At 49.7% G+C, this 16,207-nt stretch overlaps 6 protein-coding genes across 6 annotated transcripts; 4 read left to right on the top strand and 2 right to left on the bottom strand.

Moving 5' to 3' along the window:
- The first annotated feature begins 610 nt into the window (after positions 1-610).
- On the top strand, positions 611-3,266 carry STEHIDRAFT_144378 (FAD/NAD-P-binding domain-containing protein). The gene is made up of 11 exons (XM_007299686.1): positions 611-741; positions 802-1,355; positions 1,412-1,477; positions 1,545-1,697; positions 1,759-1,814; positions 1,871-2,511; positions 2,607-2,611; positions 2,637-2,775; positions 2,840-2,972; positions 3,030-3,083; positions 3,143-3,266. The coding sequence occupies exons 2-11, from the start codon at positions 869-871 to the stop codon at positions 3,185-3,187; spliced, it is 1,779 nt and encodes a 592-aa protein (XP_007299748.1). The 5' UTR covers positions 611-741; positions 802-868; the 3' UTR covers positions 3,188-3,266.
- Positions 3,267-3,426: 160 nt separating this feature from the next.
- On the top strand, positions 3,427-6,853 carry STEHIDRAFT_165340 (uncharacterized protein; the record flags this gene model as incomplete). Its single annotated transcript, XM_007299685.1, has 14 exons — positions 3,427-3,493; positions 3,556-4,056; positions 4,112-4,158; positions 4,214-4,436; positions 4,492-4,594; positions 4,657-4,727; positions 4,783-4,911; positions 4,969-5,223; positions 5,296-5,392; positions 5,448-5,587; positions 5,656-5,933; positions 5,993-6,088; positions 6,140-6,418; positions 6,472-6,853. 14 exons carry the CDS (start codon positions 3,427-3,429, stop codon positions 6,829-6,831), a joined length of 2,646 nt encoding a protein of 881 aa, XP_007299747.1. The 3' UTR covers positions 6,832-6,853.
- Positions 6,854-7,793: 940 nt separating this feature from the next.
- STEHIDRAFT_182923 (uncharacterized protein) lies at positions 7,794-8,767 on the top strand (the record flags this gene model as incomplete). Its single annotated transcript, XM_007300283.1, has 9 exons — positions 7,794-7,888; positions 7,962-7,977; positions 8,036-8,121; positions 8,188-8,201; positions 8,259-8,358; positions 8,418-8,447; positions 8,508-8,546; positions 8,613-8,679; positions 8,738-8,767. The coding sequence occupies 9 exons, from the start codon at positions 7,794-7,796 to the stop codon at positions 8,765-8,767; spliced, it is 477 nt and encodes a 158-aa protein (XP_007300345.1).
- Positions 8,768-9,916: 1,149 nt separating this feature from the next.
- STEHIDRAFT_48708 (uncharacterized protein) lies at positions 9,917-10,626 on the bottom strand (the record flags this gene model as incomplete). The annotated part of the gene is made up of 2 exons (XM_007299226.1): positions 9,917-9,982; positions 10,048-10,626. 2 exons carry the CDS (start codon positions 10,624-10,626, stop codon positions 9,917-9,919), a joined length of 645 nt encoding a protein of 214 aa, XP_007299288.1.
- Positions 10,627-11,002: 376 nt separating this feature from the next.
- STEHIDRAFT_90746 (S-adenosyl-L-methionine-dependent methyltransferase) lies at positions 11,003-12,072 on the bottom strand. The gene is made up of 5 exons (XM_007299593.1): positions 11,983-12,072; positions 11,862-11,927; positions 11,364-11,794; positions 11,241-11,307; positions 11,003-11,175 (listed from the first exon to the last, which is right to left on the bottom strand). Exons 1-5 carry the CDS (start codon positions 12,027-12,029, stop codon positions 11,094-11,096), a joined length of 693 nt encoding a protein of 230 aa, XP_007299655.1. The 5' UTR covers positions 12,030-12,072; the 3' UTR covers positions 11,003-11,093.
- Positions 12,073-13,013: 941 nt separating this feature from the next.
- STEHIDRAFT_49665 (cysteine proteinase) lies at positions 13,014-15,048 on the top strand (the record flags this gene model as incomplete). Its single annotated transcript, XM_007299305.1, has 11 exons — positions 13,014-13,159; positions 13,251-13,482; positions 13,541-13,555; positions 13,620-13,693; positions 13,750-13,795; positions 13,848-13,943; positions 13,998-14,064; positions 14,124-14,160; positions 14,213-14,240; positions 14,300-14,603; positions 14,663-15,048. 11 exons carry the CDS (start codon positions 13,014-13,016, stop codon positions 15,046-15,048), a joined length of 1,431 nt encoding a protein of 476 aa, XP_007299367.1.
- Positions 15,049-16,207: the final 1,159 nt, after the last annotated feature.

Below are 16,207 nucleotides of genomic sequence, written 5' to 3'. Positions count from 1 at the left end.
AGGATCCGCATGATCGTACTAGAAAGATAACGTGGGCGCGTAAACAAGCATATCAATAGGACAACGTGTCAGGAGGGGGAAGCATGAGAGTCCCAAGCGCCATTCGAGTACTATTTGCAGCCTCGAGGCACCTCCGTCGCTCAAGCGTGAAAGTGATTGTGGAATTTTCGACAGAGCCATGAGCTTGAGTATTTTGAGAATTATTAGGTGAGTGCAATAGCGAGTGTATCCATGCCGCTTTTTCACTTGGTTAACGTCGTGACGGTTTGATGGAAGATTGTTGAAGTCCGCATCAGGCAAAGGCTTCTAATTCAAACAAGGCCAAACAATCATCAATCAGTCGCCACAGGTTGCAACCGCCACTCAGTGCCCAATCTGTTTTCAATCCTCTAAGTACTAGTGCCACCCCGATAATCAATCCCCAATCTCTGTGTTGAGCTGTCTGCTTTAGAATGCGACTCGAACGTTGATCATGAATGTCAGATATGCCTGCCGCAGTGGTCGATCCTGGAACGCTGGAATCATGGCCGTCGCTTGAGCCTCTTTTTTCGTTCTCGTAAGCACTGGTCTTGGAGCTTCACAGGTATCAGGCTAGAGGCACTTTTTCAGTGTTCAGGCCCTGGTAATCCTCGCAATCTTAACTTTCGAATAGATCCGCCCATCTCGGCCCGCACCACGTCCGGGTGCTAAAAGGCAATGATGTTGTAGCGATGGCGAAATCTGTTCTGAGCATTGTGCAAGGTTCGTGATCTCCCTATTCCCATCCCACGCAGAAGCGATAACTCGGAGCTCCTATCCCAGCAATTTATCTATGTTGTCGATGAGGCAAATCAGCAACGTCGACTTCTTTTGAACGTCGCTCTTCGCTATGGGCCAAACAAAACTGGCCGCGCTTCCTCAGTCACCACCTGACGCGCGAATCATCTCCGTTTCATGGCTGGCCGCATTCTCCAAGTCTCTCGAAGCTGGAGATGTCGACGGAGTGGTATCGACATTCTTTCCGGATGGCTATCTTAGAGACATCCTTATTTTTACCTGGAATAATCGCACAGCGAAAGGTCACACCGCCATACACGCTTTTCTTGCACCATCCCTCCATGCCGCACAAATCACCAACGTTGTCCTGGAAGAACGTCAGTATTTCAACCCGGTGTATGGCGCTATTGGGCCGAGCATCTTTGGGGTATCAACGGGCTTCATCTTCGAGACGCCCATTGCCAAGGGACAGGGATATGCGAGGCTAGCAGAGGATGAGAAGGGCGAGTGGAAGGCCTTGTCCGTGTTCTTCATGATGGACGAGCTCAAAGGTCACGGCGACTTGTACCCGGAGTCAGGAGTTTATGGTGGCCATACTCGTGCGTACGACATTCCTGTCATCCAATCACTTAGTGAACAGTGGTTGCCATACAAGTTGCTTGGAACCTGGTCAAAGAGCAGAGACAACGGAAAATTGAGAGCGATCCCCATGTTATCATCGGTTCGTCCTATGTGGTCTCTACTTGATGTTTACGAGATTGTGGGCGCCTGATGCCATCTATGTACAGTCGGCGCGGGCCAGACAGGTCTGAACATCGGCGCACGGCTGAAGCAAGCAGGAATACCGACATTGATTATCGAGAAAAACTCGCGTGTCGGCGATAACTGGCGTAAACGATACTCTACTCTAACTCTACATAGTCCGAAGCCGCATACCGCAAGCAAGTGTCATCAGTCTGCCTGGTCCCATATTTTGCATATACTGACGATCTCGTTTCTCAGTGAATTTTCAAGGCTTTCCGGAGACCTGGCCTACCTTCACTCCTCGGGATAAGCAAGTATGTCATTTTCCCTCTAGGTTATTGGCCTTCAGCTGAGGATATAACTCGGACAGGCAGACTGGCTTGAACAGTATGCTATCTCCCAAGATCTCGTCGTGTGGACGCAGTCCACCCTCCAACCGGTACCCAAATATGATCCCGATACTGCGAGGTGGACATGCATAGTCACGCGAGGCGATAAATCCCTCCTCCTCAGGCCTGCTCATATCATTGTTGCCTGTGGGACCATCGGTGCACCTAACATACCGCCCGTCCTCTCTGCTCCTGTCTTCGAAGGCGAAACCTTCCATGCCTCGTCCTATGACGACGGCGCCCCGTACGCTGGGAAGCGTGTAATTGTGGTCGGCGCAGGCAATACCTCAGCCGATGTCTGTCAGGACCTCGTTTTTCATGGAGCGAAGAGCGTAACAATGGTACAGCGGACCGTTACCACCATCGTTTCTTGCGAAAAGATGACGCGCATGCTGCAAGGGAACTGGCCACTGGACGTCCCGACCGCTGTGAGCGACTTCAAGTATTCGAGCATGCCGTGGGGGTTAATGAGGGAATTCGCAAGGGAAAGTTCGAAGAAAAGGGACCCCGATGACATGGATACGGCTATGCTAGAGAAACTGGAAGCAAAGGGTTTCAAGCTCGGCAATGGGCCGAAAGATAATAGTGGACAGGTTTTCCTCGTATTTGAGCGCTTTGGAGGTACGTGCATGGTTCATTTCAGCGGCTGATCCCTATTCTGACCTGGAATACGTAGGATACTGTATGTTAATTTGAGGGCCCGGTATCTCTATCAGCATACTTTCTGATATGTTGTTCTCCATATAGGGTTGGACGTCGGCGTTGCCGATCTCATTCATGAAGGAAAAGTCATGATCAAATCAGGCGTCGAGGTTTCTCAATTTACACCGAAATCCGTGATCTACAGCGACGGTTCTGAGCAAGAAGCCGATGTGGTCATCTTTGCGTTCGTACACACTTTCCTCATTCTCTTCGCGCGTCTGTCATTCATATGCTCTGGCCGCCCACAGGACCGGCTACAAGAGTGTATTGGAGAGCTTGAAGCCTCTTTTCGGAGACGAAGTCATTGGAAAGACAGAACTCTGGGGATTTGATGACGAAGAAGAGTTGAAAGGGTGCTATCGTCCTTCTGGCCAGCCTGGTGTGGGTGTATACTCCGTTAAGCTTGCAGTTTCGGGTTGCTCAATCTTTCCATCTTAGCTATGGTATGGGGCGGGAAATTTCTACGTCTCTCGATTCTACTCCAAACAATTGGTAAGTTTTTATGAGCTCTGAAAGGAGACATTGCCTAACCCCTTCGGTGCGTTGAACAGGCCTTAGAAATCAAGGCAATTGAGCTCGGATATATGAAGCAGTGACATATGTAGTACTTCTCTGGCGACCATTGTTATAACATAATGTAATCGTAGATATGAATGATCAATGGTAATGCATGTTACCGAGTCTCGCAAAGCCAACGATTTCTTCAATGTGAATGAAGTAGCGACCCCTGTCGTGACGGGTGGCGGTGGCGAGCAAAAAAACCCGGCGCTTATTGCGTGGACCTGGAATTTGCAATAATTTTCTCCCACTTCTCTTCTTCATCCTCAAGAGCTCCATGGCTGGACGCGCTACCGGCATCCGTCTGCCACAGAGCCTCGCAGAGCAAATTGGTGCTGCCGAAGGTTGTAGCCGTTATCATGCTTCACAGTCTACTTCTATATCTGACACAAGATGCTCTTATTAGATCGCAATAGAGGCAGGCCGGGTCGTAAACCTCAAACCTCCCGCAAGGATGCGCGCAAGCAGGCACGCGTAGAGAAGAAGCAGCGGAAGGCTTCACACTCTAGACATCCCCATCATCTTGTAACTCCTCCCTCGGCCAGTAATGCTGGCAAACGTATCGCAGAGAATGACCATCCAGAGTCGCCACAACGGAAGAAAGCAAAGCTATCGGACTCCGCACAACCTACGAAACACACACTCCAGGCCGCTTCATTGTCTAAAGATAACAAAACAACCGTTTCTTCCAAGAGCAAAAGCTCACCGGCTCGACCAAAAACTGCTTTGGAGAAGCTTGCGGCCCGAGCAGACCCTGTGTCTGTATCGAGGTCCCAAGCCGAGAAGGATGATGATGCGTATATCTCGTATCTAGAGTCCATGCTCGGAGGAGCTGGAGGTGGGAACAAAAACGGAAAGCAGAAGTCAAAAAGCTTCAAGGATGAGTTCGACGATGATGGTTTGGGAGGTACGTGTTCGCGATCGGTCTATGTTGTACTGTTCCCCTCACAAATCGTACTCAGACCTCCTTACGGACCTGGATAATATCGGTGCACCAACATCTCAGCCCGTGAGTGTCTCTGTTGTAATCCTCCTAATCGACCATAACCTAAACAGCGTCTCAGATCCCTAAGTTCAGCAACCCAAGTGAAGAGTTAGAGCTAGAGAAGGCATCGGTAGATGAGCAGGACGATAGCGAGAGCGAACATGCTGATGAAGATGGGGAGGACGAAGAGCACAATTGGAAGGGCCACGATTCATCTGCAGAGTCGGACAATAGCAGTGATGACGAGGAGGCTCCTAAACTGTTACCTGCTCCATCATCGTCAACTTCAGAACCAGTCCCTCGTGCGTTCGCTTCCTGTCGTCCTCAGATTTCTATGCTGACCATTTCGCGTTGTAGCTTCACGTTATATACCTCCACACCTTCGCAATAGAATCCAGGACAGCGACAACTCGGAGGATATGGTCAAGTTGACGAGACAATTCAAGGGCTTGCTGAACAGGTCAGCTACACATATTCACCTCATGACCTTTCCATATATGCTCACGTAGTATTCGAATCTAGGATGAGTGAACAGAATATTTCGACCATTCTCGATGACATCGAGGAAGCCTATAGAAAACACCGACGCCACGGTGATTACTACCGCATCTCATCCAATATTTCGATGCTCATCCTTTCTGCTTGTAGACATCACTTCTTGTCTGACCACCTTGATCATCGATGGAATCTCTTCGCACTCTATTCTTCTGGACTCGTATGTCGTTCTACATGCTGCATTGGTATCAAGCCTCCACAGGATTGTTGGCGTTGAGTTCGGTAGAGTTTTTCTTGGTCTACTCATCATCAACCCGCAGTATTGACATCACTACTCAGGCGCGTCGTTCGTTCAAACGGTTGTCGCCACCTACGAAAAGCATTATGCCACTCTGCAGTCTCCGTCGGACAGTCAAGATGAGCAAACAGAGGTCGAGGAGACCCGGGGAAAAGAGTGCTCAAACTTGATCGTTCTGCTCTCCGAGCTATATAACTTCCAAGTGATATCTTGCGTGCTCATTTACGACATCATCCGGAGTCTCTTGAACGACTTGAACGAGTTCAACGTCGAGTTGTTGCTCAAATTATTACGCAGTACGTCTTCATTTCTGTGGCAGACATCTCCAAACCAAACAAACTGAACGTAGCACTGACATGGTGTCACAGATTCTGGCCAACAGCTCCGACAGGATGATCCATCTGCACTGAAGGATATAATCCAAATAGTACAGAACAAGGTGGCCCAAAACCCAGCATCGTCGAGGTAAGCTCCATTGTTGACTCAGAGTCGAGCGCACTCTTATGACAATCCCGAGCAGTTCCAGGACTCGATTCATGATCGAGACTCTCGTCAATCTAAAAAACAACAAGTCGAAACGTGCCGCTACTCAACATGCCGGCGGAGATGCTGTAGAACGCTTGAAAAAGTTCCTCTCTGGTCTCGCTAAGAAACGCCATCGTGAGCCCTCGGTCTATGCGTGATGGCCTCACATTTTTTTTGACGATATTTTCTATTAAATTTCGCAGTGATGGCCCACGATCCCCTTCGCGTATCACTAGCAGATCTACACTCTGCGGAAAGCAGGGGAAAGTGGTGGCTCGTTGGTGCGGCGTGGGGTGGCGATCCTTTAGCAGAACACCAAGAAAGCACCGCGACTGCCAAAACGCAGGCCAATAACGGCACTCAAGACGAGCAAAGCAGCCCCACCGTCGTGACAGAGAACGCGCTGCTAAAATTGGCTCGAAAGCAAGGAATGAACACCGACATTCGGCGGCGAATCTTCATGGTATTAATGAGCAGTGATGTGAGGACTTATGCATTCTGTGTTTTCTCGCGCTCTGCTGATAACGTTTCCCAATATAGGATTACATGGACGCGTGTGAACGACTGACACAACTGGGCTTGACAGAGGTCCAGCAGCGGGAGATCGTCCGTGTCATTCTCCACTGCTGCGGCAATGTACGTCTTTTCTCTGTTGTTCACCTTCTGCATCCTGACCCTTTCATATAGGAGAAGGCGTATAATCCTTATTACACATTCATCTTCCAACACCTCTGCCGATCGTCGCACTCGTACAAAGTGACCCTGCAATTCTGTCTCTGGGATTTCCTTCGCGATCTAGGTGAGACGAACGTAGGTGGGGCGGAGGTCATCAAGAGTCTCAAGGATGAGGATGGCCTGGGCGGTGGGTTTGGAGTGAAGAGCGTATCTGCGACAAGATCAAGAAATGTAGCCTTGGCTTATGCGTGGCTCATCGCCAAGGATGCTATCACTCTGGCCGTCTTGAAGGTGTGTCGACTCCTTACCCTCCTTATACAGCTATGCTCACGTGGAGAAACCAGCCTGTCGACTTTACCGTCATCAAACCCCAGACCCATACATTCCTCCGAGAGTTCTTCACGGCACTCTTCCTTAGCACTCAGTCTTCACGGCCTGTTCTCAGTCTAAAACCTAATGAATGGCCCAAGACCAAAGACAGACGGTCGTTGGAGGAAGTATTCATCAAGGTGGCAAGAATTCAGGCGCTTGCGATGGGTCTTATATACTTCCTGGCTGATGCCTTCGGAGAAGGAGCCGGACTCAGAGCAAGAGCCCTAGAGAGTGCAGGCGGGGATCATGATGAAGGTGGCTTTTTGAGATGGGCAAGTCAAAATGCGGTCGATACGCTGAGGACGGGCATGGATGTCGTTTCTTCTTTGTAGACGGAGCTGAATTGCTACGCCGTGGTAATCCTGATAGTCTTGCGTGAACTAAGCTGTTCCTTTGCAGACCAGACCACCCATCACATTTCGGGAAGTAAGGTCTTCTGGGAGAGGATCCTTGACCAAATCTCAGTGTTTGCTGAACCTCTACCGATGTCCCCATTAAAGGGTGTCAGTCTCGCAGCATCATCCCACTGAACACTATCGGTGCGTCTTCCTATGGGTGTGATGCTTTGCATTCTAACCCCTCATGACGACGATCTATGCTAGCTGTACCGTGATTTGGTAAAGAATACTTCAGGTGGCGACGATGGTATGTTTCCGACACCAGGGGATGTTCTTTCGAATGAAATGTAGACCTTCGACGGCTGATCTGGGGTCTGATAGTTGTATTCTACGCTGACCATGGGAACAAAGTTCTGCCATCCAGAGGTTCTTCTTAGGCAAGGGGCCTATACATGAGACCAGTGTCGCTCCCAGACATGACTTCTACGGCTTACAGAAGCCGACACGATCTAAGACTAAGGTTCGAGAAGGAGCGCATTGAACGATCCTCGCAGCCTTTCCCAGTCTTGATGGTCGGTACACTCACGTATGCTCCAGCTCCTTGATATGGATCTAGCTGTCTCTTCCACGATACAATAGTACCTACACAGACATGAAACACTACCACGCTCCAAACGGCGCAGGAGCTAGCCAGTTCCACACCCACTATAATGGCATAGAGCGACCCGCGCAACAGATCAATATTGATGTGTTGACCCGCTCCTTGATTCTTGATTGTGTTCATCATTCACCATGGAATGCGCATGGTGGACGCACGTTCATAGCCTATATACAGCTGTTCTGGGTGAGGGTACAACTCACTTTCTCTGAGTTTCCTCCTCCCTTAGACCTACTACCAAGTTGACGTGCCCAGCACTTTTCCAACCTCACGTCTAATGGTGCAAACTTGAAGCTCCATGGCGGACACACCCTTGCTCATAATTCTACTTTTGTCGTGGCTATTCCGTCTTCAGCTTGCCAAATGTTCACACTCTGTGACCATGATAAACAGGTGCGTATACAGACTTCAGCCGTACTGGTCGATTATGTCGCAATATTCTCATTAGACCTTCGCTATCTGACAGATGCGGTTATGGAACAGTGCGTACTTCCCTTGTTACAGAATATGTACCGTCTGTCGCTGACTTCACGTAAATAGCCAACCCTCGACCAGATTCCTTCTAACACATTGGCAACAGGGACAGGGGAGGTCTACACGAATGATACGCTGAACTCAGGGCAGATGTATGTCCTCATCACTCGGTCTATATTCAGTTGCCGGTTTCGAACTGATATTTTCGCATCTCACAGTTTTCTGAACACAGGTGCGAGGTTTCTAACAGGCTTATCACTGCAGAGCTCTTACTGCCCATCATTGTCAGGCGATTGCGGTCCCAATGGCGGCCATTGCACGGTAGTGACCGCAAACCTCGGTGTTGAGTTGGACCAAGGTTCTTCAGTGGTAGTAAATTTGATACCAAAGTGAGCTACCCACTACACATGTGAAGTCAAAGGACGTAAATGCTCAGTTCAAGCGTCAGCAATTCCTTCACGGTTCCTATTCAATTCAGGTGGCGACTATGACATCTATTCTTTGTGACCTCTACATCTAAAGCCTGAGTATGACCCAGTTATTACAATGGTTGTGACGGTGCAGGCGTTAGCTGTAGGTGACGTTCCCTTCTACGTCTGGAGCTGTTCCCATCACTGATGAATGTATGTGAAGGTCTGACTAGTTCGTGTGAATACGCTGTGCGGGACCCCAGCGAGGACTCCGGGATAGTCAATTGCTCAAATGTGACCGTGCGTTGTATTGAGTTCTTCGTCTTCCGTTTGACGTTACAATATCTCGAGACCATAGGCCTCTATCCGTGTAATATTCTGCCCGTAAGTCCCATATCCCTCTAAAAAATATACTGATCAATATGCCCCATTGAATGGTTTAGTTCGAATGCTACTAGCGCTACTTCTGTAACAGCGAGCTCGACATCGATCACCTCTTTTCTTGATACGTCCACCTCATCCTCCCAGTCCCCGTCTTCCTCAACGACAGTTACTACCTCAAAATCCACGCCTGGACACTCACCCAGCGTCAGTGTCATTGCAGGTAGTGCTTTCGGCAGCGTCGCAGGTCTCTGCTTGATATCCATTTGCCTTTCCTTGCTTTTGCGACGCAGATCTGGACGACGGTCATCCCGTTTTCAGATCGGTCGGCGGAATGTCGACCGTCCCGGGCCATATAACGTTTCTCCTTACACTGTTCCCTACCGCACGCCATCTCAGCCCCGAACTCAGCCCCTACCTTCGTCACCAGTCGTTGCACTTTCAAAGTTTCATCCGAAACACCCAGCAGACTATACAGCGCACAGTGAACGTTTCATTCAACCTGAAGCTCAGCACCCTAGCACAGTTCGACATCTGGACTCCGAGAGAAGGATAGCGGGGAACACGAGTACCAGTGTTAGTCAGAGCACATCTTCTCAATTGGAGACACCAACGGCTAGAACACAGTTGGACGAGATTGTAGAGGGCTTGGCACAGCGGTTTGGATGGACCTTGCCAAGAAGTGGCCCCAATGACGAGCCATTGCCACTGTATAGCTGATTAAACGCATACCGGTATGTCATTGTCTTTTCCCATGAAATATCGCAGTCGTTGACCGCTGAATTACCAGCATCACCACATCTAGGACCGTTCGTCTGAAGTCTGCTTGTAGACTCGGCGTACTCATATCCCACATCAGAGAGGAAATGATTGTAGCCACTGGCCTATTTTCGTGCGAGAATTTACATTCATCGGTTACATGAAGTTTGAGGTCGTTCAATCAATACCACCCGCGGTGCTTGCTCCCTGGCTCTCGTGCTTCTTCCGTACACCCTGCTCATATATACGTCCAATGTGAACCGACTTCAGAGACCGGTACCTATATACATCGACGACCTAGTCAAATTCAGTACACAAATATCCTTCTACTTCCAGCAACTATTGGAAGGAGCCGGAGTCAGCGTAAAGGAATCGAGCGTCATCTAAAAGAAGCCACTTACAGGATCGCGTATGACTCTTCGAAGAACATCTCCTCGCCATTAAATGGAATGTGACAACCTCCCTGGCGCAGGTGCTTGTCAATACGAGTACTGTTTTTTGCCCAAATACTAGCTTCCCAGTGCTAACCAGGTGCTCACCACACTTCCCCAAGACCCAGAGTGCAGGTTCGTTCTGAACCAGTGCAACGCCATGATACAGTTTTTCGCCCGTCTCCTCGAACCCTCCCTCCACCGGTCTTCTCCCGTCCGGGATGCGCCCATATCCCGTATCAACCCACTCCATTATCTCGTTGTTCGTTGGTAAAACGTCATATCGACCCCTATGTTCTATTTCCACGCCTCCATATGCCACCCTACAGACGGATGGAGCGAGGTTGGGCGCGACCTTGCAAGGTTGGACGGATCGTTCCATGATGGCGGAACCGATGTATGTAGGGCTTGTTCCATCGGCATCATAAAACGCTACTCCACCAATTTGTGCGAAGGGGAAGGGTAGTTGAGATTCGGTAGACAGAGGGACACGATGACCGCTGGGAGAGAAGACTGGGGTGTGCAGTGGTGAGTGTGTCGCGAGTTGTTCAGAGAGGTGAGGGTGATGAGCATCGTGATGGCGCCTGTGTTTGTCCTTCTCGTATTTCTGGTCTTTGCTCCACCAATGCTTCCTTTCGTCGTCAGACGAAGAATCGCTGTCGCTACGATGTCCCATCGAGAACGGGATTGGGTGGGTCAGAATACGGGGCAGAAGGGGCAGTTATATCGCGCTTGAGCACCTTCGCTTTTATCGTGGCTGGGATGAGGTGATCACACCGTGATGCCCTTCCTATACTCGACAGGTAAGTGGATTGGCCTCGTGTATCACTAGCGAGTGACCAAGCGGGCTACAGGGCCAGATGAAGCTGTTCCGAGAAAAGCGCTGCAAGTCAACAGAAATTAGATTCGACGATCAAGGCTGAAGTCTGTGTTGGCAGAATTGCTATGGACAAGCATACGTTGCACCGTTCGTATAGATTTATTGCGGAAGTCAAGAGGACTAGCGAGTGGATCACTAGTAGCGATGCTGATTGATGAATAAATCAACGAACATTACGCCGTCTCAAAATCCGGAGCACACGCAGACCAACGGGCTCTCGACATTGTCGCAATCATCGAGGTACTGCAGAATGAGCTTTGGCATCATGATTTTGTGAATGCGACACTGGAATATACATTGCCACTCTTGCCTCCGAAGGAGAAAGTGGGATAAGCAATCCGTGAGCTGAACATACGGAAGGAGAATATTAGCCAGGAACTCGTGTAAGGATGTAAGGAAAGGATACGCACTGATATATCAAGCCTGTCTCGGGTGTAATGAACCTCTCTTTTAACTCTGCTTCTGTGAAGTTGCAGGCTTCAAGTGACATCATGTCAAAATTGAGATAAGCGGCAGAAGTTGAGCGCACTTACAAGTGATCAAGAAATATCCGCCTTTCTTCAACAAGCTAGCCGCTCGGACTGGATAACCCTCTACCGGCGACTTCCCGCTCTCATCCTTCTCTCCTAGCGCAATCGCATCATACGTCCCCTTATCTAGTAATAAATCCCACCCGTCCTCGCCTTGCCCTTCCAGTTTATTTGGAACCTCCGCCAAGAAGTCGCATGTCGAAAACGAAATCGCTTCGCAACCCTCACGACTTGCTGCGATCATCCGAGAGAGCTTGACTGCATCCGGGCTGTAATCGGCCCCTGCGAGGCGCGATGCTTCATATCCTGCCTCGACCAGGGAGAACAAAAGGGTGCCATTTCCAGAACCGATCTCGAGAATTGTCGGAGAATTCGTTGGGGAGATATTCTCAATGACCCAATCTGTCATTTTCTCGACACTGTCTTCACCAAACCTGTATGATCTTCAGTTGAGCGTGATTCAGCCTCGAACAAGGGAGTTACGCATGTCTGAAATTTTACCATATTTCGCCTTCGTCCCCAGTCTCTTCGAAGTTTGCGATCTCTCGCTCATACACAGAGTCCCAGCTTCAGAGATGTGGCATCAGCGCGGGAGAGATAAAAAAAAGACTGGAAGACCCACTGCTCCTTTGTACCCAGCTTTGAGGGTTGCGGATCCTCAGAGCTCATTTTCTCAGATATGTTTACGTGATTCGAGATGGGTCAGACGGAGACGGTGGTGATTTTGACTCGAAAGAGACCAGCGTTTGTGCAAGAGCTGATTTCAGTAATTGGTACTCACTCGGCAGTAGCCGGTACCTTGACCATTCACCGGGAGTAGAGTAAGCGCTGAAGCTCTGCCACTACGCTCATCCTCGCCTCCTCGGTTTGAACGTGAACTCAAAATTGGCTATTACTTTCATGATCGTTCAGCGCTCAGCATTAAGGCACCATTCTCTGCACCACATATCGTGAAACGTCTTCGGGCCATTCTTGCCTCCGTTCTACCTGTTCCGCTCGTGTTCCGCCTATATGCCTTCGACCGATGGTACAGAGCACGAGGGCGTCTCGCAGAAGCGGCTTGGATTGGACGTGGTAGGCCAAGAATTCGGTCTCGATGATCTTTGCGAAGAGCCGTGACTTTCCCTCCCAGGGATCTATTTTTTGTATGGCGCTACGCTCAGAGGCCAAAGTGTTGGAGGTTTTATTTTCAACAGGCGGGTTAGTTCCGACCCTGTTTTGTACGATGCCGCCAGCGCCACTTTCTTCCAGCTGCTCCACTTGGGTTTATACTTGGCTTGCACTACGTGGGCATTACCCAACTGTGCAACATATCCTCCGCCTTTTCCCTCACCGTACAGCATCCAGGTCGTTTTCTTGTATACGTATCGGATCACAAGCAGGGTCAGAACACTCTTCTTGATTCTCCAATGATGTACTTGCCTCTTCTGTTGCGCTGGACAGCCTCGGAAATGCTCGCAGCTCGGGCATGGTCTAGATGCGTACAGAAACGCAGAGTATTAAAGGGCGAAGGAACAGACGTCTTGGTCTCTATTACACCCCCACTTCATACCTCGAACCAAAATGACCCACAACGCGAATGCAACTGAACCAGGATCGCCAATGGTACCAGGTCATTTCCCGAACCCGACGCCTCAAGACTCCACCTCAGACATGCAACCAACTCAATTGACGGGCAGGCCTAGGATCAACAAGGCGGGGTTGATTGTAACTGCTGAGCTTGATGAGGCTATCTCAAGGTGTAGACGCAAGGTTCAGAGATTAGCGAAGGACTGCCGGAGAGGGAACAGGCGATACCGGTACGTTTAGCTTAATATCTACCTGTCTTCAAGCAGACGGCCGTCACTTCAAGTGCTGCATCAACTGACTAGAACCATTGCTACATTGTAGTGATATCGATTTCGACTTATTGGAGGATCAGGACCATTGCCTGCATGGCTACATTACCGATCCTAACTTCAAGAAGCATACCCCTACAGAGGCTCTGCGTGTCGCTCAAATATTCGAAGATCCCAAGTTCTTCGTAGACGGCGCGACGGCGAGTGATATCGCACAAGGCCACATAGGAGATTGTTGGTTCGTCAGTGCCTTGTCCGTGGTGGCCAACGCCGGATTGATTGAGGTAAGATGGATAGTATCGCAGCCGCACAACCGTTTCTGACCGTCCTTCGCCGATGTAGCAAATCTGCGTGGAGGTGAGCACTCGGTAGATATCTCCGGATTGGCTGAATATTGAGTCGTGATTTTTTCATTTGTCAGCGAGATGAGAAAGTAGGCATCTACGGCTTCATTTTCTGGAGGGACTCAGGATGGGTGGACGTCATTATCGACGAGTGAATTACCTCTTTATTTGATCTGTGTCGTCGTCAGCCACTGATTCGATACTTAGTCTTCTTTTTGTGAGAGTTCCTCGCTGGACGGATCTCACGGAAAGAGTGAGTATACGAGATCATCTACTCTCTGGACAAGGCTGATACCGTCTGTCAGGAGCGCATGCTGTATAAGAATGACCAAGACGTATACGCTAAGGAAGCGAGGAAGGGAAGTAAGGCTCTCTATTTCGGCAAGTCGCAAGGAGATAACGTACGAATGTCCTTTCTGTTAAATGTTTTAATTAACTCTGACGATGAGTTTTAGGAAACGTGGGTACCGCTGATTGAGAAAGCCTACGCTAAGTTGCATGGGGATTATACATCCCTGGAGGGTCAGCATGAACTCATACTTTTTCTATCTGAGCTTCTCATGCTAAATCAACTCCTTCAGGAGGCTATACGAACGAAGGTGTAGAAGATCTGACCGGGTGAGTTTCCTCGTCTTTAAGTGTACTCTCGTTGCTGACTTTTCTTATACAGTGCGGTGTCGACTTTGATGTACACACAGGTAAGCCTAATCAGATATTTTCGTCATGCCAGACACGGCTGATACTAGTACATGATCAGGATATCCTCGATCCCGACGAGTTCTGGACTAGTGAACTCTTGTCAGTTCACGAGAACCGTGCCTTCGCTTGCTTCATTCCTAGCAAGCCGAACACGACTCAACAGAACACTAACGGTCTTTTCATGAACCATGCATATTCTGTCACAAAAGCCGTCGAGTTCAATGGCAAGAGGTTCCTGAAGGTCAGGAATCCGTGGGGGGAGAAGGAGTGGAACGGCAGGTGGAGCGACGGGAGTAAGGAGTGGAACGGAGAGTGGCTCGAAGCGCTTTCCGCCCTCAATTACAAGTTTGGCAATGACGGAGGTAAGACCATGGTCATTGCTTATGGTTCCTCCTTTTTCAAAAATAATTCGTGATCATAGAGTTCATCATGGAGTACTCCGATTTCCTCAAAACTTGGGATGCCGTCGAGAAATGCCGATTCTTCGACAAGGAGTGGTCCTGCAGCCAACTCTGGTTGTGGGCAAACTTGGGTACCTATCCGCGCCCTACGAACTTCGGTGACATCTCCTTCACGTTCTCGCTCTCAAAGGATACCGACGCTGTGATCGTCCTTGCCAAACTCGATGAGCGGTACTTTTGTGGTGTGGGGAGTCAATACTACTTTAGTCTGCATTGCCAGGTCTTCAAAGAAGGAGAAGATGAACCTGTTGCTATCTCCATGCACAACAAACTTTGGGACCGGAGCGTCAATCTGGAGGTTTCTCTGGAGGCGGATAACTATGTCGTACAGGTGCGTGATTTATGATTGCTGTTGGCGCTCACGTAACTACCCTGACTCTAATGTTGCCCGACGTCTTAGGTCAGAGTGGAAAGGATGTCTCCGAATGCTGTCGAAGAGGATCCAAAGCCCAAGGACTCAGAAGAGAAGACCCCGCCCTTGCCCCAGCCTTCGAAGAGGAAGGTGCTTCAGAAACAGTCAGAAAAACTGCGGAGCATGTCTATAGCTGCTAGTAAGTTCACCGAACCCAAGTCTTTTAGTTAAATTGATATCAATCTTCTCCCACAGATTTCAAGCCAGCGTGAGTAGCTGTGTTGCTGTCTTTCTCAAGCTTTCTCACTTGCTGATATGTCGATTCAGGGATTATGGCCAGGAGATGCCCATCGCTCCAGAGACCTTCGCTGGCATGGATATCACGAAGATGGAGCTCCTCATGCATGGTCTGTACGAAGAACATCGTGAAAAGCGGGAGGCCATCTTTGGTCCTTCGAAAGCCGATCAGCTTCCCCCAGCCGCGACGAGCTCTGACGCCTCCGCGGCTAAACCAGCTGAAGGCACCACTTTCTCTGCAGCCGCCATACTAGCTCCCCCATCGGCGGAGCCAGAAACATCCGCTGAGAGCGAGGGATCATCCGCTTCTGCTGTGGAGCCGACGGATGTGAAGAAGGATGAACAAGCTGAGAAGGGAGGCGAGGCGGAAGGCGACGATACGGCCGGCGAGGTGAAGGAAGGTAACGAGAAGGCGAAGGGCACTGACGTTGCGAAAGAGGAGCAGGACGACAAGAAGGATGCAGTTACAAAGGAGCCGAAGAAAAAAGTCCATGAAGGTTATCACTGTGATGGATGTATGGGTCCTATCGAGGGATCCAGATTTAATTGTCTTGAGTGCGTACCAACCATATTCTTTTCCGTTCGGACTCATTACGCGCTTGCTTTCCCGCGATTGCTGACGAGTCGCGTTCTTTCGCAGACTTATCTGCGGTGGACGGTTTGATCTCTGTGAGGATTGCATGAAGAAGAACGGGCATCGGGAAGGGCACCGGTTGGTTGAGATCAGAGACCCGGCTGATGTGGCTCTTTTTGCAGAACAAGTAAGGAGTCTATTTTTTTGCTCAGAGGGAATGTTCTAGCTCACCTGACACCACTTTCAGGCAAATCCTTTCGAAGAGTCCATCTGCGTTGGTCT

Source organism: Stereum hirsutum (genome assembly GCF_000264905.1).
Source record: "Stereum hirsutum FP-91666 SS1 unplaced genomic scaffold STEHIscaffold_2, whole genome shotgun sequence".
Lineage (NCBI taxonomy): Eukaryota > Fungi > Basidiomycota > Agaricomycetes > Russulales > Stereaceae > Stereum > Stereum hirsutum.
Note: the sequence above shows the minus strand (reverse complement) of the source record. Positions and strands in the feature narration are given on the sequence as shown.